Source organism: Heptranchias perlo, chromosome 7 (genome assembly GCF_035084215.1).
Source record: "Heptranchias perlo isolate sHepPer1 chromosome 7, sHepPer1.hap1, whole genome shotgun sequence".
NCBI lineage: Eukaryota > Metazoa > Chordata > Chondrichthyes > Hexanchiformes > Hexanchidae > Heptranchias > Heptranchias perlo.
The window spans coordinates 44,197,016-44,218,022 of record NC_090331.1 but is presented as its reverse complement, the minus strand read 5'-3'; the positions used below and the strand labels follow the sequence as shown (position 1 = coordinate 44,218,022).

The 21,007-nt window shown below is 44.2% G+C and overlaps 1 protein-coding gene across 3 annotated transcripts in view; it reads left to right on the top strand.

The window, feature by feature from the left end:
- The window catches only part of c7h7orf57 (chromosome 7 C7orf57 homolog), a 111,069-nt gene that overhangs the window by 12,264 nt on the left and 77,798 nt on the right, over window positions 1-21,007 (top strand). For all 3 annotated transcript variants that reach the window (XM_067987432.1, XM_067987430.1, XM_067987431.1), the window contains exon 2: window positions 8,418-8,483. In XM_067987432.1, coding sequence (XP_067843533.1) covers window positions 8,453-8,483 — 31 coding nt within the window. In that variant the 5' untranslated portion in view covers window positions 8,418-8,452. The remainder of the gene's footprint in view (window positions 1-8,417; window positions 8,484-21,007) is intronic.

The following is a 21,007-nucleotide window of genomic DNA, read 5'->3' as shown; positions in this document are numbered from 1 at the left end:
CAGGCGCTTTAACGGTGTCTACCTCCTTATTCCTTTTCTGGCCATAGATGTGGTACAGCTTTCAGGACTGTGGGAGCAGAGGATCCAAGTTTCAATTCTGGCTTTTATTCTAGAGACTAAGGGGGTAATTTTAACCTAACCCGTCCGGCAGGAAACCAACAGGGCCAATCAGCTGCCCATTTTATACCCTGCTCGATTTTACTTTCCATTGGGATTACCACACATGCAGAAAATATGCTTGTGCTTGAGCTGAAAGGAATAGTAGGATAAGGGAATAAAAACAGAAAAGGCTGGAAATATTCAGCAGGTTAGGCAGCATTTGTGGAGAGAAAAACAGAGTTAACGTTTCAGGTTTATGACCTTTCGTCTGATGAGGGAGTTAAGTGCATGGTTGCAGAGATGGTGTAGAAGGGAAGGGTTCACATTTCTCGGACATTGGGACTAGTTCTGGGACAGGAGTGACACGGGACAGATGAGCCTCATCTGAACTAGGCTAGGATAAATGTCCTTGATGGGAAAGTAACTAGTGTCAGGGATTCAGACATGAAAGTGGGATCTGACACTGAGAACAGAGGCTCTGGAGAAGTCAGTCCCTGGTTCCTGAACCTGAGGACTCTGATCTCTGGAATCCTGCTCTAGAAAGAAAGATTCTGGATGAGCATCAATCATACTCACTTAGAGGCACTGAGAATCATCTGAGACAGGTGGCAGGGGTCACGGCAGAATCCAATGCCATCCGCAGTGCTAATATCTGAAAAGTATTTGACACAATATAGTTCCGCCTAGCGTGGTGGCACCAGGAACATCTGCATCCGTCCTTAAAAAAGAGAAGTCTCCTCAACAGTCAGTGCATCCAAAGTGGATGCTTTTACCACTAGGCTTCAGGCTTAATTCCATCACTTTTTCTCTCATTTTCAGTGACTAAAAGAACAGCAACCAGATAGCAAGAAATTATCAAGAATTTAATGGGGCCTGCAGGGAATTAGTGTTCTTTGTGCACTCAAGAGTACTCAATACTCTGTCTGTATTGCCAATAATATTGCATTAAATAATTTCATCCAGTAGATGGCGCCAACTTCTGCAAAATGAAGATGACAGCAATTTGAAAGACCACTGATTAAATTGAATATGCAGACCACATTTAGTTTTGTGACTGGCTAAGAAAATACTGAAAATAGGAGTATATTTAAGAGCATTTTTACCAGGAAAGTGATCAAACTTATCACTTGACCCCTAAGGGTAAAAATTCTAGTTAGTGAAGTTCATGTATGATTGCTTAATATGTTGATACAACATTTTTGTGCGCTTTATTTTAACGCAGTTATTAACTCATTTATTTTAAACGGGTTGAAGTCTGCGTAAAAATAGCGCACACAGGAATGTAGTATGAGTGCATTACGTGAACTTCACCAATTGGAATTTCTACCATCTAAAGTAAAATTTGTGCAAGGAGCAGAGAATTAAAATAATGCGCAGTCCACATTGCAACTAGTGCAGCTTAAGATTTCTAGCTCTTTGAAAAGCTTTGCTAGTGAAATCCAGCAGCAAAGAACTTTGTTTTGAGAATGCTGTTTCTTTGGCTTTCATGATGAATTGTGATGTCACGGCAATGCAATCATCATAGAATCATAGAAAGGTTACAGCACGGAAGGAGTCCGTTCGGCCCATCGAGTCCGTGCCGGCTCTATGCAAGAGCAATCCAGCGAGTCCCACTCCCACGCCCTATTCCTGTAGCCCTGCAAATTTTTTGCTTTCAAGTGCTTATCTAGTTCTCTTTTGAAGGCCATGATTGAATCTGCCTCCACCACCCCCTCTGGCTGTGCATTCCAGATCCTAACCACTCACCGGGTAAAAAGGTTTTCCTCATGTCACATTTGTTTTTTTTGCCAATCACCTTAAATCTATGTCCTCTGGTTCCTGACTCTTCCGCCAATGGGAACAGTTTCTCTGCATCTACTCTGTCTAGACCTTCATGATTTTGAATACCTCTATCAAATCTCCTCTCAACCTTCTCTGTTCCAAGGAGAACAACCCAACTTCTCCAGTCTATCCACATAACTAAAGACCCTCATCCCTGGAACCATTCTAGTAAATCTCTTCTGCACCCTCTCTAAGGCCTTCACATCTTTCATAAAGTGCGGTGCCCAGAACTGGACACAATACTCCAGTTGGAGCCGAACCAGTGTTTTACAAAGGTTCAACATGACTTCCTTGCTTTTGTACTCTATGCCTCTATTTATAAAGCCCAGGATCCCGTATGCTTTTTAAACTATTTTCTCAACCTGCCCTGCCACCTTCAACAATTTGTGTATATATACCTCCAGATCTCTCTGTTCCTGTACCCTTTTGGAATTGTGCCCTTTAGTTTATATTGCCTCACCTCATTCTTCCTACCGAAATGTATCACTTCGCATTTTTCTGTGTTGAATTCCATCTGCCACGTGTCTGCCCATTCCACCAGCCTGTCTATGTCCTCTTGATGTCTATCACTATCCTCCTCACTGTTCACTACACTTCCAAGTTTTGTGTCATCTGCACATTTTGAAATTGTGTCCTGTACACCCAAGTCCAAGTCATTAATATATATCAAGAAAAGCAGTAGTCCTAGTAGCGACCCCTGGGGAACACCACTGAACACTTCCCTCCAATCCGGAAAACAACCATTTACCACAACTGTCGTTTCCTGTCCCTTAGCCAATTCTGTATCCAGGTTGCTACTGCCCCTTTTATTCCATGGGCTTCAATCTTGATGACAAGCCTATTATGCGGCACTTTATCAAACGCCTTTTGAAAGTCCATATACACCATGTCAACTGCATTGCCCTCATCTACCCTCTCTATTACCTCATCAAAAAACTCTATCAAGTTAGTTAAACACAATTTGCCTTTAACAAATCCGTGCTGGCTTTCGCTAATCAATCCACACTTGTCCAAGTGACTTAATTCTGTCCCGGATTATCATTTCTAAAAGTTTGCCTACCACCGAGGTTAAACTGACTGGCCTATAGTTGCTGGGTTTAACCTTACACCCTTAGTTGAACAAGGGTGTAACATTTGCAATTCTCCAGTCCTCTGGCATCATCCCCCGTATCTAAGGATGTTTGGAAGATTGTATCCAGTACCTCTGCAATTTCCACCCTTACTTCCCTCAGCAACCTCGGATGCATCCCATCCGGACCAGGTGGCGTATCCACTTGAAATACATCCAGCCTTTCAAGTATCTCCTCTTTATCAATTTTTAGCCCATCCAGTATCTCAACTACATCTTCCTTTACTGAGACTCTGGTAGCATTTTCTTCCTTGGTAAAGACAAATGCAAAGTATTCATTTAGTACCTCAGCCATGCCCTCTGGTTCCATGAATAGATCTACTTTTTGGTCCGTAATTGGCCCCACCCTTCCTCTTATTACCCGTTTACTGTTTACAAGTCTATAGAAGACTTTTGGATTCCCTTTTATGTTGGCCGCCAGTCTATTCTCAAACTGTCTCTTTGTCCCTCTTATTTCCTTTTTCACTTCCCCTCTGAACTTTCTATATTCAGTCTGGTTTTCACTTGTTTTGTCAACCTGATATCTGTCATATGCCCCTTTTTTCTGTTTCATTTTACTCTCTATCGCTTTTGTCATCCAGGGAGCTCTGGCTTTAGTTGCCGTACCTTTCTCCTTCATGGGAATGTACCTAGACTGTACTTGAATCATCTCCTCTTTAAAGGCCGCCCATTGTTCAATTACAATTTTGCCTGCCAACTTTGATTCCAATTTACCTGGGCCAGATCTGTTCCCATCCCACTGAAATTGGCCCTTCTCCAATTGAATATTTTTACTTTAGAGTGGTCCGTGTCCTTTTCCGTAGCTATTCTAAACCTCATGATACTATGATTGCTGTGCCCTATATGTTCCCCCACTGACACTTGCTCTACTTGGCCCACCTCATTCCCCAGAACCAAATCCAGCAATGCCTCCTTTCTTCTTGTCCTTTCTTGTTGGGCTGGAAATGTACTGGTCAAGAAAGTTCTCCTGAACACACTTCAAAATTTCTTCCCCCTCTTTGCCCCTTATATAATTATTATCCCAATCTAGATTAGGATAGTTGAAGTCCCCCGTTATCACTACTCTGTGGCTTTTGCACCTCTCTGTAATTTCCCTGCAAATTTGCTCCTCTATATCCTTCCCACTAGTTGGTGGCCTATAGAATACACCCAGTAGTGTAATGGCACCTCAATTGCTTCTTAACTCTAACCAAATCGATTCTGTCCTTGACGACTCCAGGACATCCTCTCTCTCCAGCACTGCAATATTCTCCTTAATCAATACTGCCACCCTCCTCCTTTCTTTCCTTCCCTATCTTTTCTGAACACCTTGTATCCAGGAATATTTAGTAACTAATCTTGCCCTTTTTTGAGCCAGGTCTCCGTTATCATCATGACATCATATTCCCATGTGGCTGTTTGCGCCTGCAGCTCACTGACCTTGTTTACCACGCTTCGTGCATTTACACACATGCACTGTAAACCAATCTTAGACTTTTTTGTACTCTCTCTTCGTCTGATCCCACCTAATACCGTACTATTTCTTATTCTAGTGCTATCTTTCTCTTCCAGTCCTTTGAGCACATTGTTTCTCCTTTCCAATGCTACATCCTGGTGCCCATGCCCTGCAAAATTATTTTAACCCACCCCCCACCGCCCCCGCAACAGCGAACCTCCCTGCTACATTGAGGTGCAACACGTATGGCCTGTACAGATCCCACCTCCCCCAGAACTGGTCCCAATGCCTCAGGAATCTAAAGCCCTCCTTCCTGCACCATCTCTCCAGCCAAGCATTCATTTGCTCTATCTTCCTATTTCTACATTCGCTAGCGCGTGGCACTGGGAGTAATCCGGAGATTACTACCTTTGAGGTCCTGCTTGTTAATCTCTTTCCTAACTCCTTAAAATCTGCCTGCAGGACCTCATCTCTCTTTCTACCGATGTCATTGGTACCGATATGGACCACGACCTCTGGCTGTTCACTCTCCCGTCCAGAATGTTCTGCAGCTGCTCAGTGACATCCTTGACCTTGGCACCAAGGAGGCAACATACCATCCTGGAATCACGTCTGCGGCCACAGAAACACCTTTCCGTTCCCCTAACTATAGAATCCCTTATCACTATTGCTCTCCTGACCTTCCCCACACCCCCCCCCCACCCCCGTACAGCTGAGCCACCCATGGTGTTCTGGTCATGGCTCTGGCTGCAGTCCCCAGAGGAACCCTCTCCCTCACCAGCATTCAGAACCGAATACTGGTTGGAGAGTGAGAAGCCCACAGGGGACCTGCCTGGCCGTCCTTGTCTGTCTGGCGGTCACCCAGTCCCTCTCTGCCTGTACTCTCTTAAGCTGTGGGGTGACCTCCTCCAGAAACGTGCTATCCACGTAGGTCTCAGCCTCGTGGATACACTGCAGTGACGCCAGCTGTTGCTCAAACCTGTGAGCACCTGTGAAACCCGGAGCTCGAGCTCCTCCAGCTAACGTCACTTCCTGCACCTGTGGTTGTCCAGGACATGGGAAGTGTCCTGGAGTTCCCACATAGCACAAGATGTTCATTTGACGGGTCTGAGATGCCCTGTCATTCCTCGATGTATTAGATTATTAACTAAACTTAATGAAAATAAGTAATAATTATGGTAGAAGAATCTCACCTCTCAAGGAAATTTGATTTTGAATGTATGATTTGAGTCCATTGTTATCATGTCTTTGCAGACTGTTCCTCTGTTTTAGTCTTCCCATGGGATTCAATATGCCCAGTAAAGGGGCCATCTACTCCCAGATCCCTTGTCAAAAACAGTTTCTAAAGAATTGCTATAAGATGTACAAAAGCAGCATGAACACGCTACACGTTACCCCACCAGCGAACAAAAGCTATCTGTTTTTAATATAATGGGTCATTTGCTGGCTTTCTCTGCCTTCCAGATGTTTCTGCCTCTCTCTGTTTTTTTTCCCTGTTTGTTTTTTTGTTGAATGTGTATTCGGGGGTTCTGTAGGTGACACCTCTCTGTCTGAACACGGTGATTGCCTTGGCAACGGGCAGTTGCAGGGGCAGTCTGTAAACACCATGTATTGTTCTATATGTATAAATGCGTAGGCTTCGAGGAGCTCCTGAACATTTACTTTTTTATTGTAGTAGCATGGACATTACAAGGTCATCCCAATATGCTGAAAAGGAAACAGATTGCTTTCAGTTGGGCTGAGAATGATCAGAAAGTCCTAGCATCATAATATTCTCTCTTTCTCTCATGAGAGAGTGTGGCAGTGGTAATAGAGGAAATGCCTTGGAGCAGGCAGTCGGAGGGGTTTTGAAGATGTTATCAAATGATGGAGGCTTGGACAGATGAAATGGCAGGGAGGGTGTCAGAAATGGAAAGGGTGAAGACACAGATGTCATGAGGAATTTAGTGACATGGATCTGACACAGGAAGTTGGTTCTCAAGAGACATAGAACATTAGGATGAAGGCATCTTGTTGCCATGGAATGGGTAGAGAAGAATGGCCTCTCCATGAAGTACACATTTATAAAAATACTTTTAAAAAAATCGATTAGATCACTTTTGAGTTTATTGACTAACACAATCAAACATTAGCTTTGCTTTCTGAAATATATTCGTGTGACCATTCCAATGTTAACATTGCTTTCTAGAAATTTCATTTGCCAATAATAATCACATGATTGTGTGTCAAAAAAAATGTTTTTCCTTAGTTTCACTTGTTTTCACTTAGTTTTAAGAATATCAGTTTTAAAGCACTATGCTCAAAATGGAGGTCACACCATAGATGAAATGTCTAGGTTACTGGCACAGGATCCCTTTGAAGTGGACAAAGTAACTTAACATGTTATATCGATTAGGATTTGCTGCAGGAAGAAGGCTGCTTACTTTTGATCTGAAATAAATAAATTAAGTTAAAGATGCCTTGAACCAGGTATGAATATAATGTGTCAAATGTCTATTTTAGGTTGAAACTGTGTCAAAATTACCAATGTATATTTATGTTCATCAGATGCCACATATGGTAATCCACATGCCTTTGTATTTATAGTTTGCAAATCTTGTGGCATTGTTCTGCTGATTGTCAACACCAGTGCCCATTCTTTTAACAGATCAACGGTATAAAGAACCAGCATATTCCGTGTGTTAGCAGTTTGGTTTATTATTCTGTTGTAGAGGTGAATAAAATTCAGTAATTTTACGCTTTCATAATTTGTACAGACTGTATTTTCCTTTTATTCAGCAATAAGATTGTTTATTTTCTTCCTGAGAAGTACTTCCTCTCGAATTCTGTAAGAAAAATTCTAAATGACTTGCCTAACTGATTTGTTTGATTAAGCCCTCCTAAACTGTTTCCAGACTCCTGGTTCTGTATTGAACTGTTCAATATCTTGCATATGCTGCTTGATCCTGTAAATAACTCTATTTGTGAGCAAATTTATTCAATAGATCTGTTATGGAAAGTGTTTGATTTGAACTTTGTTTTGTGCTTGACAAGATTCTTGACAAAAGCAGGGAAAGGCAAGCCAAAGAAGGGGATTTGGCCCCCAATCCCTGTTCTGACCGTAGCCTCAGCACTGGGCTCTGCTTTAGCACAGTCCAAAAGCAGATGCAAGTTACTTCAGCTCCCTTTACCGAACAGCCACGTTGTTTCCCATTTTCACCACAAACCACAGTGCCTCTGCTAGCCCCACATCTAATGCTGCTGTAGATTCTAGTTCCCCAGAAAGCTCTGAATGGAGACATTCCACAATCCCAGCCTCTAGCTGTACTCAGTCCCCATACTAAAGCTTCAGCTCCTGCTGCTGTTCATATGACCTCAGACCACACTCTAGACTTAGGCCAACAGCTGGCTCAATATCTGTGTGGATCAATTGCAAATTTAATTTAAAATGAAATAATGGCCAATAGATAAAAACAAATGAGAATAGGACAAAATAAACTGAAGTATAAAAAATGAGACTCAAGAAAGGTTGAATAAAACCATGGAAAAATAAAATAGAAAGTCAAAAAGACAAAAACCTCTTAGGGGGAAAAGGAAAGAAAATTGTCAAATAAAGGATACAGAACAAATTGCAAAGAGAAAACCATCTTAATGAGGATTGAGTGATTATGTGTACGTGTTTGTGTGTGAGAGAAAAACAAGAAGACATAAAGGGATGGAAATGCAGAGGATAATAATGCAGTCTTAAGTGAGTGGCCTGATCTCTGATTCCAACAGGTACCTGCTATTAGAATACTGAACGCAATTCTTTGAATATGCAAGGCACATACAACCTTAACTGGTATTTTAATATAACATATAACCTGTGCAAGGATTAATTTCAAGATTTACAGTTAAAATGTAAACAAACTATAGGTATTGTGTAAATATTGAAACAAGATTTATTTTGTCTAGTTCCAGGGTAACCAATCATCAACTGAAGGAGAATAATGAATGACACTAAAAGCCTTGACAAATCTGGTAGGTAGTTTTGCAGTTCATTACGTCGTATATCATAGTATCATAGTATGGTATAGCACAGAAGGAAGTCATTCAGCCCATCGTGCCTGTGCTGGCTCTTTGAAAGAACTATCCAGTTAGTCCCACTCCCCTGCTCTTTCCCCATAACCCTATACTTCTTTTCCCTTCAAGTGTATATTCAATTCCCTTTTGAAAGTTACTATTGAATCTGCTTCCACCACACTTTCAGGCAGTGCATTCCAGATCATTACAACTCGCTGTGTAAAAAATGTTTTATAATGTCGCCTCTGTTTTTTTTGCCAATCACCTTACGTCTGTGTCCTCTGGTTACCGACCCTTCTGCCACTGGAAATAGTTTCTCCTTATTTGCTTTGTCAAAACTGTTCATGATTTTGAAGACCTCTATCAAATCTCCTCGTAACCTTCTCTGCTCTAAGGAGAACAACCCCAGCTTCTCCAGTCTCTCCACTGAAGTCTCTCATCCCTGGTACCATTCTAGTAAATCTCTCTACAGCCTTGACATCCTTCCTAAAGTGTGGTGCCCAGAATTGAACACAATACTTCATCTGAGGCCTAACCAGTATTTTATAAAGGTTCAGCATAACTTCCTTTCTTTTGTACTCTATGCCTCTATTAATAAATCCAAGGATTCCATATGCTTTTTTAACAGCCTTCTCAACTTGTCCTGCCACCTTCAAAGATTTGTGTACATATACCCCCAGGTCTCTCTGTTCCTGCACTCCCTTTAAATTTGTACCAGTTAATTTATATTGCCTCTCCTCATTCTTCCTACCAAAATGTATCACTTCACACTGCAATGAGAAGGGGTTAATTAATAATCTTGTTTTGCGGGGTCCTTTAGGGAAGAGTGACCATAACATGATAGAATTCTTCATTAAGATGGAAAGTAAAATAGTCCAATCCGAAACTAAAGTCCTAAATCTAAACAAAGGAAACTACAAAGGTATGAGGAGTGAGTTGGCTATGATAGATTGGGAAGCTTCATTAAAAAGCATGACGGTGGATAGGCAAGGGCTAACATTTAAGGAACGAATGCATGAATTGCAAAAATTATACATTCCTTTCTGGTGCAAAAACACAAAGGGAAAAGTGGCCCAACCATGGCTAGCAAAATAAATTAAGGATAGTATTAGATCCAAGGAGGAATCATATAAAATTGCCAGAAAAAGTAGCAAGCCTGAGGATTGGGAGCAGTTTAGAATTCAGCAAAAAAAGACCAAGAGATTGATAAAGAGGAGAAAAATAGAATAATGAGAGTAAACTTGCAAGGAACATAAAAGTGGACTGTAAAAGCTTCTACAAGTATGTAAAAAGAAAAAGATTAGTGAAGACAAATGTAGGTCTCTTACAGTCAGAAACGGGAGAATTTATAATGGGGAACAGGGAAATGGCAGAGCAATTAAACAAATACTTTGGTTCTGTCTTCATGGAAGAGGACACAAATAATTTCCCAGAAATGCTAGGGAACCAAGGGACTAATGAGAAGGAGGAATTAAAGGAAATTAGTATTAGTAAAAAAAATAGTGCTGGAGAAATTAATGGGACTGAAAGCCATTAAATCCCCAGGACCTGATAATCTGCATCCCAGAGTACTAAAAGAGATAGCCATGGAAATAGTGGATGCATTAGTTGTCATCTTCCAAAATTCTATAGATTATGGAACAGTTCCTGCAGATTGGAGGGTGGCAAATGTAACCTCACTATTTAAAAAAGGAGGGAGAGAGAAAACTGGGAACTACAGAACCGGTTAGCCTAACATCAGTAGTAGGGAAAATGCTACATAAAGGATGTGATAAACATGGATTTATGAAAGGAAAATCATGAGTGGTAGAATAGATAAGGGAGAACCAATGGATGTGGTTTATTTAGATTTTCAGAAGGTCTTTGATAAAGTCCCACATAGAGGTTAGTGTGCAAAATTAAAGCACGTGTGATTTGTGGTAATATACTGGCATAGATTGAAAATTGGTTAACAGACAGGAAACAGAGAGTAGGAATAAATTGGTCTTTTTTGGGGTGGCAGGCAGTGACTAGTGGGGTACCGCAGGGATCAGTGCTTGGGCCCCAGCTATTCAAAATATATATCAATGATTTGGATGAAGGAACCAAATGTAATATTTCCAAGTTTGCTAACGACACAAAACTAGGTGGGATTGTGAGTTGTGAGGAGGATGCAAAGAGGCTTCAGGGTGATTTAGACAAGTTGAGTGAATGAGCAAATATATGGCAGATGCAGTATAATGTGGATAAATGTGAAGTTATCTACTTCGGAAGGAAAAACAGAAAGGCAGTGTATTATTTAAATGGTGATAGATTGGGAAATGTTGATGTACAAAGGGACCTGGTTGTCCTGGTACACCAGTCACTGAAAGCAAACATGCAGGAGCAGCAAGCAGTTAGGAAGGCAAATGGTATGTTGGCCTTCATTGCAAGAGGATTTGAGTACAGGGGCAAAGATGTCTTACTGCAGTTATACATGGCCTTGGTGAGACCACACCTGGAGTATTGTGTGCGGTTTTGGTCTCCATACCTAAGAAAGGATATACTTGCCATAGAGGGGGTGCAGCGAAGGTTCACCAGACTGATTCCTGGGATAGCAGGACTGTCGTATGAGGAGAGATTGAGTCGACTCGGCCTGTATTCACTCGAGTTTAGAAGAATGAGTGGGGATCTCATTGAAACATATAAAATTCTGACAGGGCTAGACAGACTGGATGCAGGGAGGATGTTTCCCCTGGCTGGGAGGTCCAGAACGAGGGGTCACAGTCTCAGGATACGGGGTAGGACATTTAGGACTGAGATAAGGAGAAATTTCTTCACTCAGAGGTGGTGAACCTGTGGAATTCTCTACCACAGAAGGCTGTGGAGGCCAAGTCACTGAATATGTTTAAGAAGGAGCTAGATAGATTTCTAGACACAAAAGGCATCAAGGGGTATGAGGAGAGAGCGGGAATATGGTACTGAGATAGAGGATCAGCCATGATCATATTGAATGGCGGAGCAGGCTCAAAGGGCCAAATGACCTACTCCTGCTCCTATTTTCTATGTTTCTATGTTTCTCTGCGTTAAATTTCATCTGCCATGTGTCTGCCCATTTCGCCAGTCTATGTCCTCCTGAAGTCTGTTGCTGTCCTCCACATTGTTTACTACAGTTTCGAGTTTCATGTCATCTGCAAACTTTGAAATGATATCCTGTATACCCAAATCCAGGTCATTAATATATATCAAAACAAGCAATGGTCCTAATACTGACCTCTGGGGAACACCACTGTAAACTTCCCTCCAGTATGAAAAACTACCATTCAGCACTATTCTCTGCTTTCTATCCCTTAGCCAATTTTGTATCCAAGCTGACACTGTCCCTTTAATCCCATGGGTTTTAATTTTGCGAACAAGTCCATTATGTGGTACTTTATCAAATGCCTTTTGAAAGTCCATTTACACAACATCAACCGCACTACCCTCATCAATCCTTTCTGTTACTTCATTAAGGAACTCAATCAAGTTGGTCAAACATGCTTTTCCTTTAACAAATCTGTGCTGATTTTCATTTAATAGCCCATACTTTTCCAAGTGCCAATTAATTTTGTCCCAAATTATTGTCTCAAAGTTTCCGCACCACCAATGTTAGGCTGACTGGCCTGTAATTGACGGATTTATCCCCTTCCCTTTTTTGAACATTTGCAATCCTCCAGTCCTCCGGCACGTCCCCATATCGAAGGAGGATTGGAAGATGGTGGAAAGGGCCTCTGCAATTTCCACCCTTACTTCCCTCAGTAACCTAGGATGCATCCCATCTGGACGGGGTGACTTTTCTACTTTGAGTACTGCCAACCTTTTAAGCACCTCCTCCTTATCTATTTTTAATCCTATCCAATATCGCTACTACCTCCTTATTTACTGCTGCACTGGCAGCATCCTCTTCTCTAGTGAAGACCGATGTGAAGTATTCAGTTAGTACCTTAGCCATCCCTCTGCCTCCACAAGAAGATATCCTTTTTTGTCCCTAATCAGCCCCATCCTTCCTTTGACTACCGTTTTACTATTTATATGTTTATAAAAAAAATTTGAGTTCCCTTTTATGTTAGCCAATCAGACACTCACCTTGCCCCTCTTATTTCCTTTTTTAGATCGCCTCTGTACTTTATGTATTCAGCTTAGTTCTCTACGGTATTATGAACCTTAATTTGTCATAAGCATCCTTTATCTATTTCATTTTAAACTCTATGGGCGCTAAATTGGGCTATGTAGCGCCCGTTGCTTTGGGTTAGGGTTAGGGTTAGGGCTAGGGCCAGGGCCATCTTGGTATACTCCATCTTGGAGTTAGCGCATGCGCAAATACCGAACCCCGGAAGCATGTAAAGTAAGGAGAAAATGCGTGCAGTGTAATTTACAGCGATAGACACTATTTTGGCACTGAACACTCAACTCAACGCATTATCTTAACCCCGACCATCTGAATGTGTCTTAGGCAGCTTGGAGGACCCCCCAACAGCGCTATTTAAAGGGACCATGTAGGTGTTGCAGTTTAGTTGCTGGATTATTTCTTCTGGCTGCTGGTGGAGTAGGAAGTGTTTTTTGAAGCTCCCTATACTTACTGAGAGTTCCTAAAGTACATTTGAGAGTGCTTTGGCAAGTACTACCTTACAGTTCGGAAAGTTACAACCGTGGTTGAACAACATTCCTGGCAACCATGGGTGATCTGCTAGGGCTCCTGCTGGGCATTGAGCATGACTGGTAGCATGCAGAGAGGCCATGCATAGCAGGTCAAGCTGCGAGGAGAGGGAGGAGGAGGAGGCGGCGTAGGGCACTGAGCAGGAGGTTCTATCCAATGAGGGCCTTCCGGGACCAATTCTCTTTCCTCAACATGACCGAGGAGGATTGCATCCGACGCCTGAGGTTCACCAAGGAAGCCGCGACCAAGATCTGTCAACTGGTGCGGCCACAACTGCAGCCTTAGAGCAGGGGAAGGACAGCATTGCCTGTGGCTGTGAAGGTCACCGTGGCGCTGAATTTCAATGGCTCAAGATCATTTCAGACCTTTGCTGGCGACATGTGCAACATCTCACAGTACGCAGTGCACTGCTCCATAAGGGAGGTCACAGACGCACTGTGCCATATGAGGAACAGGTTCATCACCTTCCCTCTTGACAGAGACAAGCAGAACGAGCGAGCACGGGGGTTCATTCACATTGCTGGCTTCCCCATGGTGCACGGTGCCATTGACTGCACGCATATTGCCCTGCATGCCCCACATATCAACTCAGCCTTCTTCGTCAACCGAAAGGGCTTCCATTCCCTCAACATGCAACTGGTGTGCAACCACACGCATCGAATCATGGAGGTCGTGCCTGCTACCTTGGGAGCAGTCATGATGCCTTCGTCATGCGGCAGTTCAACGTGCCAGCTATCTTTCACCCGGCTCGGGAACTCAAAGGCTGGCTACTGGGCGACAAGGGCTATCCCTTCACGCCGTGACTCATGACTCCAGTCAGGAACCCACGCACACATGCACAGCAGGCCTATAATGAGAGCCATGCTGCCACACACAACATCGTAGAGCACACCATAGGCCTCCTCAAACATCGCTTCCGCTGCCTGGACCGGTCTGGAGAAGCCCTGCAGTACTTCCCTGAGCGGGTGGGCAGATTCATGGTGGTATGCTGCATGCTGCACAACCTCGCCATTATGAGGGGTCAGCCTTTGCCACCAATGATCGGAGAAGACCCTGAACCAGAGACTGAGGAGGAGGAAGAGACTGAGGAGGAGGAAGAGACTGAGGAGGAGGAAGAGACTGAGGAGGAGGAAGGAGCTGAGGAGGAGGAGGCGGGGGCAGAACTGGAAGAGGAAGACGCAAGGGTGCAACAGGGACCACATGCCTTGTCTGCAAGGGCTCTGCGTGCTCGCCTGATCTGTGCCCGCTATCAATAATGTGAACTACACCCCCCAACCCACCAACAGTCCTACACTCGCCACCTTTCCGCTCCCACAAGACAATCAAATCGCCCTCCTATGATTGCACATTGGTTTCCCTCTCAGCTCATCGCACAAATAAAAACCACCACCAAATGCAAATTCAAAGTCACATTTATCAATGAGTAAATTAAATTATACAAACAGAAAAGAACTATTCACCCTTGTGCATTCCCTTAGTGCCTGTTGTTCGTGTGCCTTTACCTATCCTAGTGCTCCTACGAGGTGCTTCCCCAGTTGCTGGAGCGTGCATGATGGGAGGCTGCTGGCCTTCAATTGAGGAGAGTGCAGATGGCCTTGGAGGATGACCTCAAGCAGTTTTGGGCCAGGAGGGCCCAGCTTCGGACTGCACCATCTCAGCATGGGCTGCAGCAGTCTGGCCTGGCTGGCCAATAGGCAACAACAAGGGCACTGGCAGAGTGGCTGGGGTGGGAGCGGGAATGCTGTCGTCCTGAGAGAGGACAGCAGGCCCGACTGCCATGGCGCCACAGCCACTTTCCTGGGGTGGCGCCTCAGCATTCCTGGTGATCAGCTGGAGAATGGATTGCTGGAGTGCTGTGATGCCCTGGAAGCCCCGTTCCACAGTGGTCCCCAGAGCCATGATAGCAGCAGTCTGAGCTTGCATTGCAGCAGTCTGAGCAGCAACCGTAGCTTGCAGACCTTTGATGACATCAGTTTCTGCTGCAATGGAAGCCACAACATCAGCCATCAGGCACTGCATCATGGTGGGTATCACAGGTGTGCTGATGGAGGCGACCACCTGTTCCATGTTGGAAAGGATGGGCTCCAAGCTCTGTGCAAAGCCCTTCTCATTGTGCTCAGGCTTTCTGGCAGGCTTTCCAGTGCCCCGAGCATTTGGTGGTGTACACTCATCAGCCGTCTTCTGTAGCCTGGCCCATCGAAGTCCTCATCTGACTCATCTGCAGCAGAACTAGTGAGCGTCCTCGTCTTCTGGCGAGCTGGCACCTGTGATATCCGTTCCCCCGGCCCCGGCTCCTGCGCACTTGTGCCTGGTGTTTCACCACGTGCAGATCCCTCCTCTAAACTAGTCTCCAAAGGACGCGCGGTGTCAGTCTCTGAGCTGGTGGAAGCAAGTGTCAGATCGAGTGACAGTGTGGCTTCAGTGTCCTCCTGCTCCTCAGACGGAGCTGCCATATGTTCTTGGGTATCTGCAATGACAAAGGGAAACAGGTTGAGTTGTGGAGCGGGGAGAGGAGCAAGTAAGACGTGCATGCCGACAGCATCTGCAGCACGTGAGTCAGAAAAGATTATGGGAGGAGGGAGATGCAGGAAAGGAGAAGGAGCATTAGGTATGCAGAGACCCCCCTTCATCGGGACCTCCAGCGCAGCATGTTGTCACGGCTGCAGCGATGGCCTGCCCAATGATCCAAAGCACTGTCTCCTCTAGGAGGGGTGAGGACGTGTAAGCGTCCCTGTCCACCCTCAGGTCTCTCCTGCTACCGGCTATTATGCGCCTCCTTCTCCTGCAAGACAGAGGACAGTGTGTCAGTGATTATCCTGCAAGGTGTGTGGGTGATGTCCCTGTCATGGTCGAATAGCTGCCAGTGTGTGTGACCTGTGAGTGCTGGTTTGTGGCCTGCAAGTGTGGCACTACGTGCGTGTGAGATGCAGCATGCCAAGTGCAGCTTTGCGTATGGATGACAGTGTTTGTTGGTGGGTGGGTGGCTGATGGGGATGTGTTGCGTGGAACAGTGGTGCAGTTGGTAGGATGTGCCACTTGACACTTGCATTCACTCACCTTGACCACTCGTGTCAAATCATTGAACTTCTTTCGGCACTGCACCCACGTGCGTGGTTACATGCTCCTGGCGTTCATTTCCTGCACTACAGCCTGCCAATGCCTGCAGCGCTACAGTCTGGAGGGTCTCCTGCCACCCTGCGGGTATATGTTGGCCCTCCTTTCGTCCACTCTTTCCACCAGGACCTCCAGTGCATCATCGGAGAAGTGTGGGGCCCTCTTTCACGCCAGTCCTGCCATCTTTGCAGCCATCTTTCCCTCCTCCTAGTGAACTATGCATGTCCCATTTAAAATGTGCACCTGCACCATTACGAGTTGCAGGTTGCTGATGACGTGCGCTGAGCACGCCCCATTTCCAACTTCCTCATTCTCCATGCAGCCTCTCAGCAGCGCGGGTAGCGCTGGCTGCATGGAGCTATCATGATAATTAGCAGGCAGCATGAAGTTCCCGTGCTACCCGCGCCTGAAAATGGCCCTTATCTAATTTCCCCCCCCCCCACCCCATCTTTAGTGATGCAGGGACCTCTAGCTTTGCATGCCCTTCCTTTCCTCCTCGTGGGACTGTGTCTGCTCTGTACCTGACAATCCTCCTTGAAGGCCTCCCATTGTTCAATTACTGTTTTGTCTACTGATTTTTGATTCCGATCCACCTGGGCAAGATCCCTTTTTAACTCACTGAAATTAGCCCTCCTCCAATTAAGTATTTTTACGCTTGACTGTATCTATTTCAATATCATAAACAGTATGTAGTAAAATAAATTACTGCTGGAACAAGTAAATCTGTAATATTTCATAACATATGATCAAAAATACAACATCTCACTATCATTTTTTTCTTCGTAATCCTTTATTAATGCCATCATTACCAAAGTATGCTTGATTGATCATATTTTGCCTATTGGGCTTCATTCATAAATTTGTTATATGATAATGGATTAATACTAGCAGAGGGAATTCAGTAACACACAAACTTTCAGCGGCGTTGAAGAAATGTCATCGTGCTTTCAATACAAATGGCTGTTCCAACAAAACAATTATGTATAGAATTTTCCAGCCCCATAGTATTTCTACAACAAAGTCAATGACAAAATTGTAGCTGGGTGGAGGTTTTACATTTATACTTTCTTTTTTACTCAGAAAACTATCCACAAAAAATGTTTCCTAAGTTTAATGTCTTAAATACATTGATGCAACTACTTCAGTTGTATTATTTACCATTGCCTATTTTGTACTTGACAATTTTAATCTTTTTGGCATCCAGTCTGTCCACTTACATGATATTACGATCATGCAGGGGGGAGGGGACACAATTGGGGCACAACCTGGATCTGCTAGGATTTTATCCTGTGGCCCAAATTCTGCCCAACCTTCTTTAGTATGCTGACAAATTTGAGGACATATCTGGGAGATCCTAGGCTACCCTGGGAATTCTGCTCATTATGTTCTCCCTAGGTCCAGGGGGACCAATGCCAGATGAGAACTGGCATTGTTGCAGTACGGAGCCTTCCAAATATGCTAAAAGGTTTACCAGCATAAGTAATTAATTCTAGAAGAAATCAATTACCTTAAACTGATTTCAAACACCCTTCAGGAAAATATTTTTTAAAACTACAGTATATGCTATTTCTCTTTGGCTGCTTAAGGGCTTCTGCCCCCATCAACAGAGTAGTAGGGTGCTGCTCCAATTTTCCTCACATTAGTTAGGGTGGGTAGCTCTGTTGAACCTGTACAGGAGTGGACAGCCCCTCCCCCAACTATTTAAATTACCCTATCCCCATGATTTGGTCATCAGTGGCTAGGAGGCCCACTTCCGACGGTAGAACTGGGTCCCAGTGCTTTTAAAAAGAAATAGTTTTGAATTTTCCACCAATTGTCAGTTCTTGGAAAATGTCAAACATTTTGGAGATTTCCTCTATTTTACCATTTGCAGCTAATTGTAAACAACAACAACAACTTACATTTATATGGCACTTTTAACGTAGTAAAATGTCCCAAGGGGCTTCGCAGGAGCGTTATCAAACAAAATTTAACACGGGGCCACATAAGGAAATATTAGGACAGGGGTCCAAAAGCTTGGTCAAATAGGTAGGTTTTAAGGAGGGTCTTAGAATCATAGAAAGGTTACAGCATGGAAGGAGGCCATTCGGCCCATCGAGTCCGTACCGGCACTATGCAAGAGCATTCCAGCTAGTCCTACTCCCCCGCCCTATCCTCGTGGCCCTGCAAATTTTTTCCTTTCAACTCCTTATCCAGTTCCCTTTTGAAGGCCATGATTGAATCTGCCTCCACCACCCCCTCGGGCAGGGCATTCCAGATCCTAACCACTCGCTGTGTAAAAAAGTTTTTCCCCATGTCACCTTTGGTTCTTTTGCCAATCACCTTAAATCTATGCCCTCTGTTTCTTGACCCTTCTGCCAATGGGAACAGTTTCTCTCTACTCTGTCTAGACCCTTCATGATTTTGAATACCTCTATCAAATCTCCTTGCAACCGTCTCTGTTCCAAGGAGAACAACCCCAGCTTCTCCAGTCTATCCATGTAACTAAAGTCCTTCATTCCTGGAATCATTTTAGTAAATCTCTTCTGCACCCTCTCTAAGGCCTTCACATTTTTCCTAAAGTGCAGTGCCCAGAACTGGAGACAGTACTCCAGTTGTGGCCAAACCAGTGTTTTATAAAGAGGTTCATCATGACTTCCTTGCTTTTGTACTCCATGCCTCTATTTATAAAGCCCAGGATCCCGTATGCTTTTTCAACCACTTTCTCACCCTGCCCTGCCACCTTCAACGATTTGTGCACATATACCCCCAGATCTCTCTGTTCCTGTACCCCTTTTAGAATTCTGCCCTTTAGTTTATATTGCCTCTCCTCGTTCTTCCTACCGAAATGTATCACTTCACATTTTTCTGCGTTAAATTTCATCTGCCACATGTTCGCCCATGCCACCATGTCTATATCCTCTTGAAGTCTATCACTATCCTCCTCACTGTTTACTACCCTTCTAAGTTTTGTGTCATCTGCAAATTTTGAAATTGTACCCTGTACATTCAAGTCCAAGTCATTAATATATATCAAGAAAAGCAATGGTCCAAGCACCGACCCCTGGGGAACACCACTGTACACCTCCCTCCAGTCTGAAAAACAACCATTTACCACTACTCTCTGTTTCCTGTCCCTTAGTCAATTCTGTATTCACGTTGCTACTGCCCCCTTTATTCCATGGGCCGCAATCTTGCTGTTAAGCCTACCATGCGGCACTTTATCAAACGCCTTTTGAAAGTCCATATGCACCACCTCAACTGCATTGCCCTCATCTACCCTCTCTGTTACCTCATCAAAAAACTCTGTCAGGTTAGTTAAACAAGATTTGCCTTTAACAAATCCGTGCTGGCTTTCCATAATCAATCCACCCTCGTCCAAGTGACTGTTAATTCTGACCCGGATTATTGTTTCTAAAAGTTTCCCCACCATTGTGGTTAAACTGCCTGGCCTATAGTTGCTGGGTTTATCCTTACACCCTTTTTTGAACAGGAATGCAACATGTGCAATTCTCCAGTCCTCTGGCATCACCTCCGTATCTACGGATGTTTGGAAGATTACGGCCAGTACCTCCGCAATTTCCACCCTTACTTCTCTCAGCAACCTAGGATGCATCCCATTCGGACTGGGTGAAAGAGGAGAGGTAGAGAGGCGGAGAGATTTAGGGAGGGAATTCCAGAGCTTAGGGCCTAGGCAGCTGAAGGCACAGCTGCCAATGGTGAAGCAATTAAAATCGGGGATGCACATGAGGCAAGAATTGGAGGGGTGCAGAGATCTCATAGAATCATAGAATCATAGAAAATAGGAGCAAGAGTAGGCCATTTGGCTCTTCGGGCCTGCTCTGCCATTCAAAATGATCATGGCTGATCGTCTAACTCAGTACCCTGTTCCCGCTTTTTCCCCATATCCCTTGATCCCTTTAGCATTAAGAAATATATCTGTCTCCTTCTTGAATATATTTAATGACTTGGCCTCCACTGCCTTCTGTGGTAGAGAATTCCACAGGTTCACCACCCTCTGAGTGGAGGATTGTAGGGCTGGAGGAGGATATAGAGGTAGGGAGGGGCGAGGCCTTGAAGGGATTTGAAAACAAGGATGAGAATTTTAAAATTAAGGTGTTGCTGGACAGGGAGTCTATGTAGGTCAGCGAGCACATGTTTCTAAGGATCTTGTCTATGATACAAATAGTGGCCACAGGAAATCATTCCCCTTTGTCAAAAAACATCCATATTCTATGAGTTCTGAATCTGAACTGACCCAAATTGTTCTGCCCTTTTAAAAAGGAACGGAGTTAGTCCAATGGTAAAGACATAGGGGCTGAAATTACTTGCCTGGACTGGCACACTGCCACTGTAATTTTGACATAAGCCCACAGGAATGGCTGCAAACTCCAGTGGGGTCAATGCTGGAGGGCATCAGTGGACATAATCCTGATGTAAGTGATGGAATTGTGGCCCATTGAAATTCAGGGCCATAGCCTCATGTGGAACTGAACCATACAAACCAAGAAAGTTACAGATATGTTTCCTGATCTGTGCTAACTTAGCTGATATCAACTGGGTGATAGTGGGGGATACATATTTGGCATCAGGAAGGAAAAGATTTGCTCCTGGTAATTATCCTTTGAACCCTGCTGGAATGTGTGGGAGTTGGATGAGGATAGGATCATGTCCCTCCCATGATTAACTAACCTGCCAGTGACGACCAAATCGTGGGGAAATTAAACGTAGATTT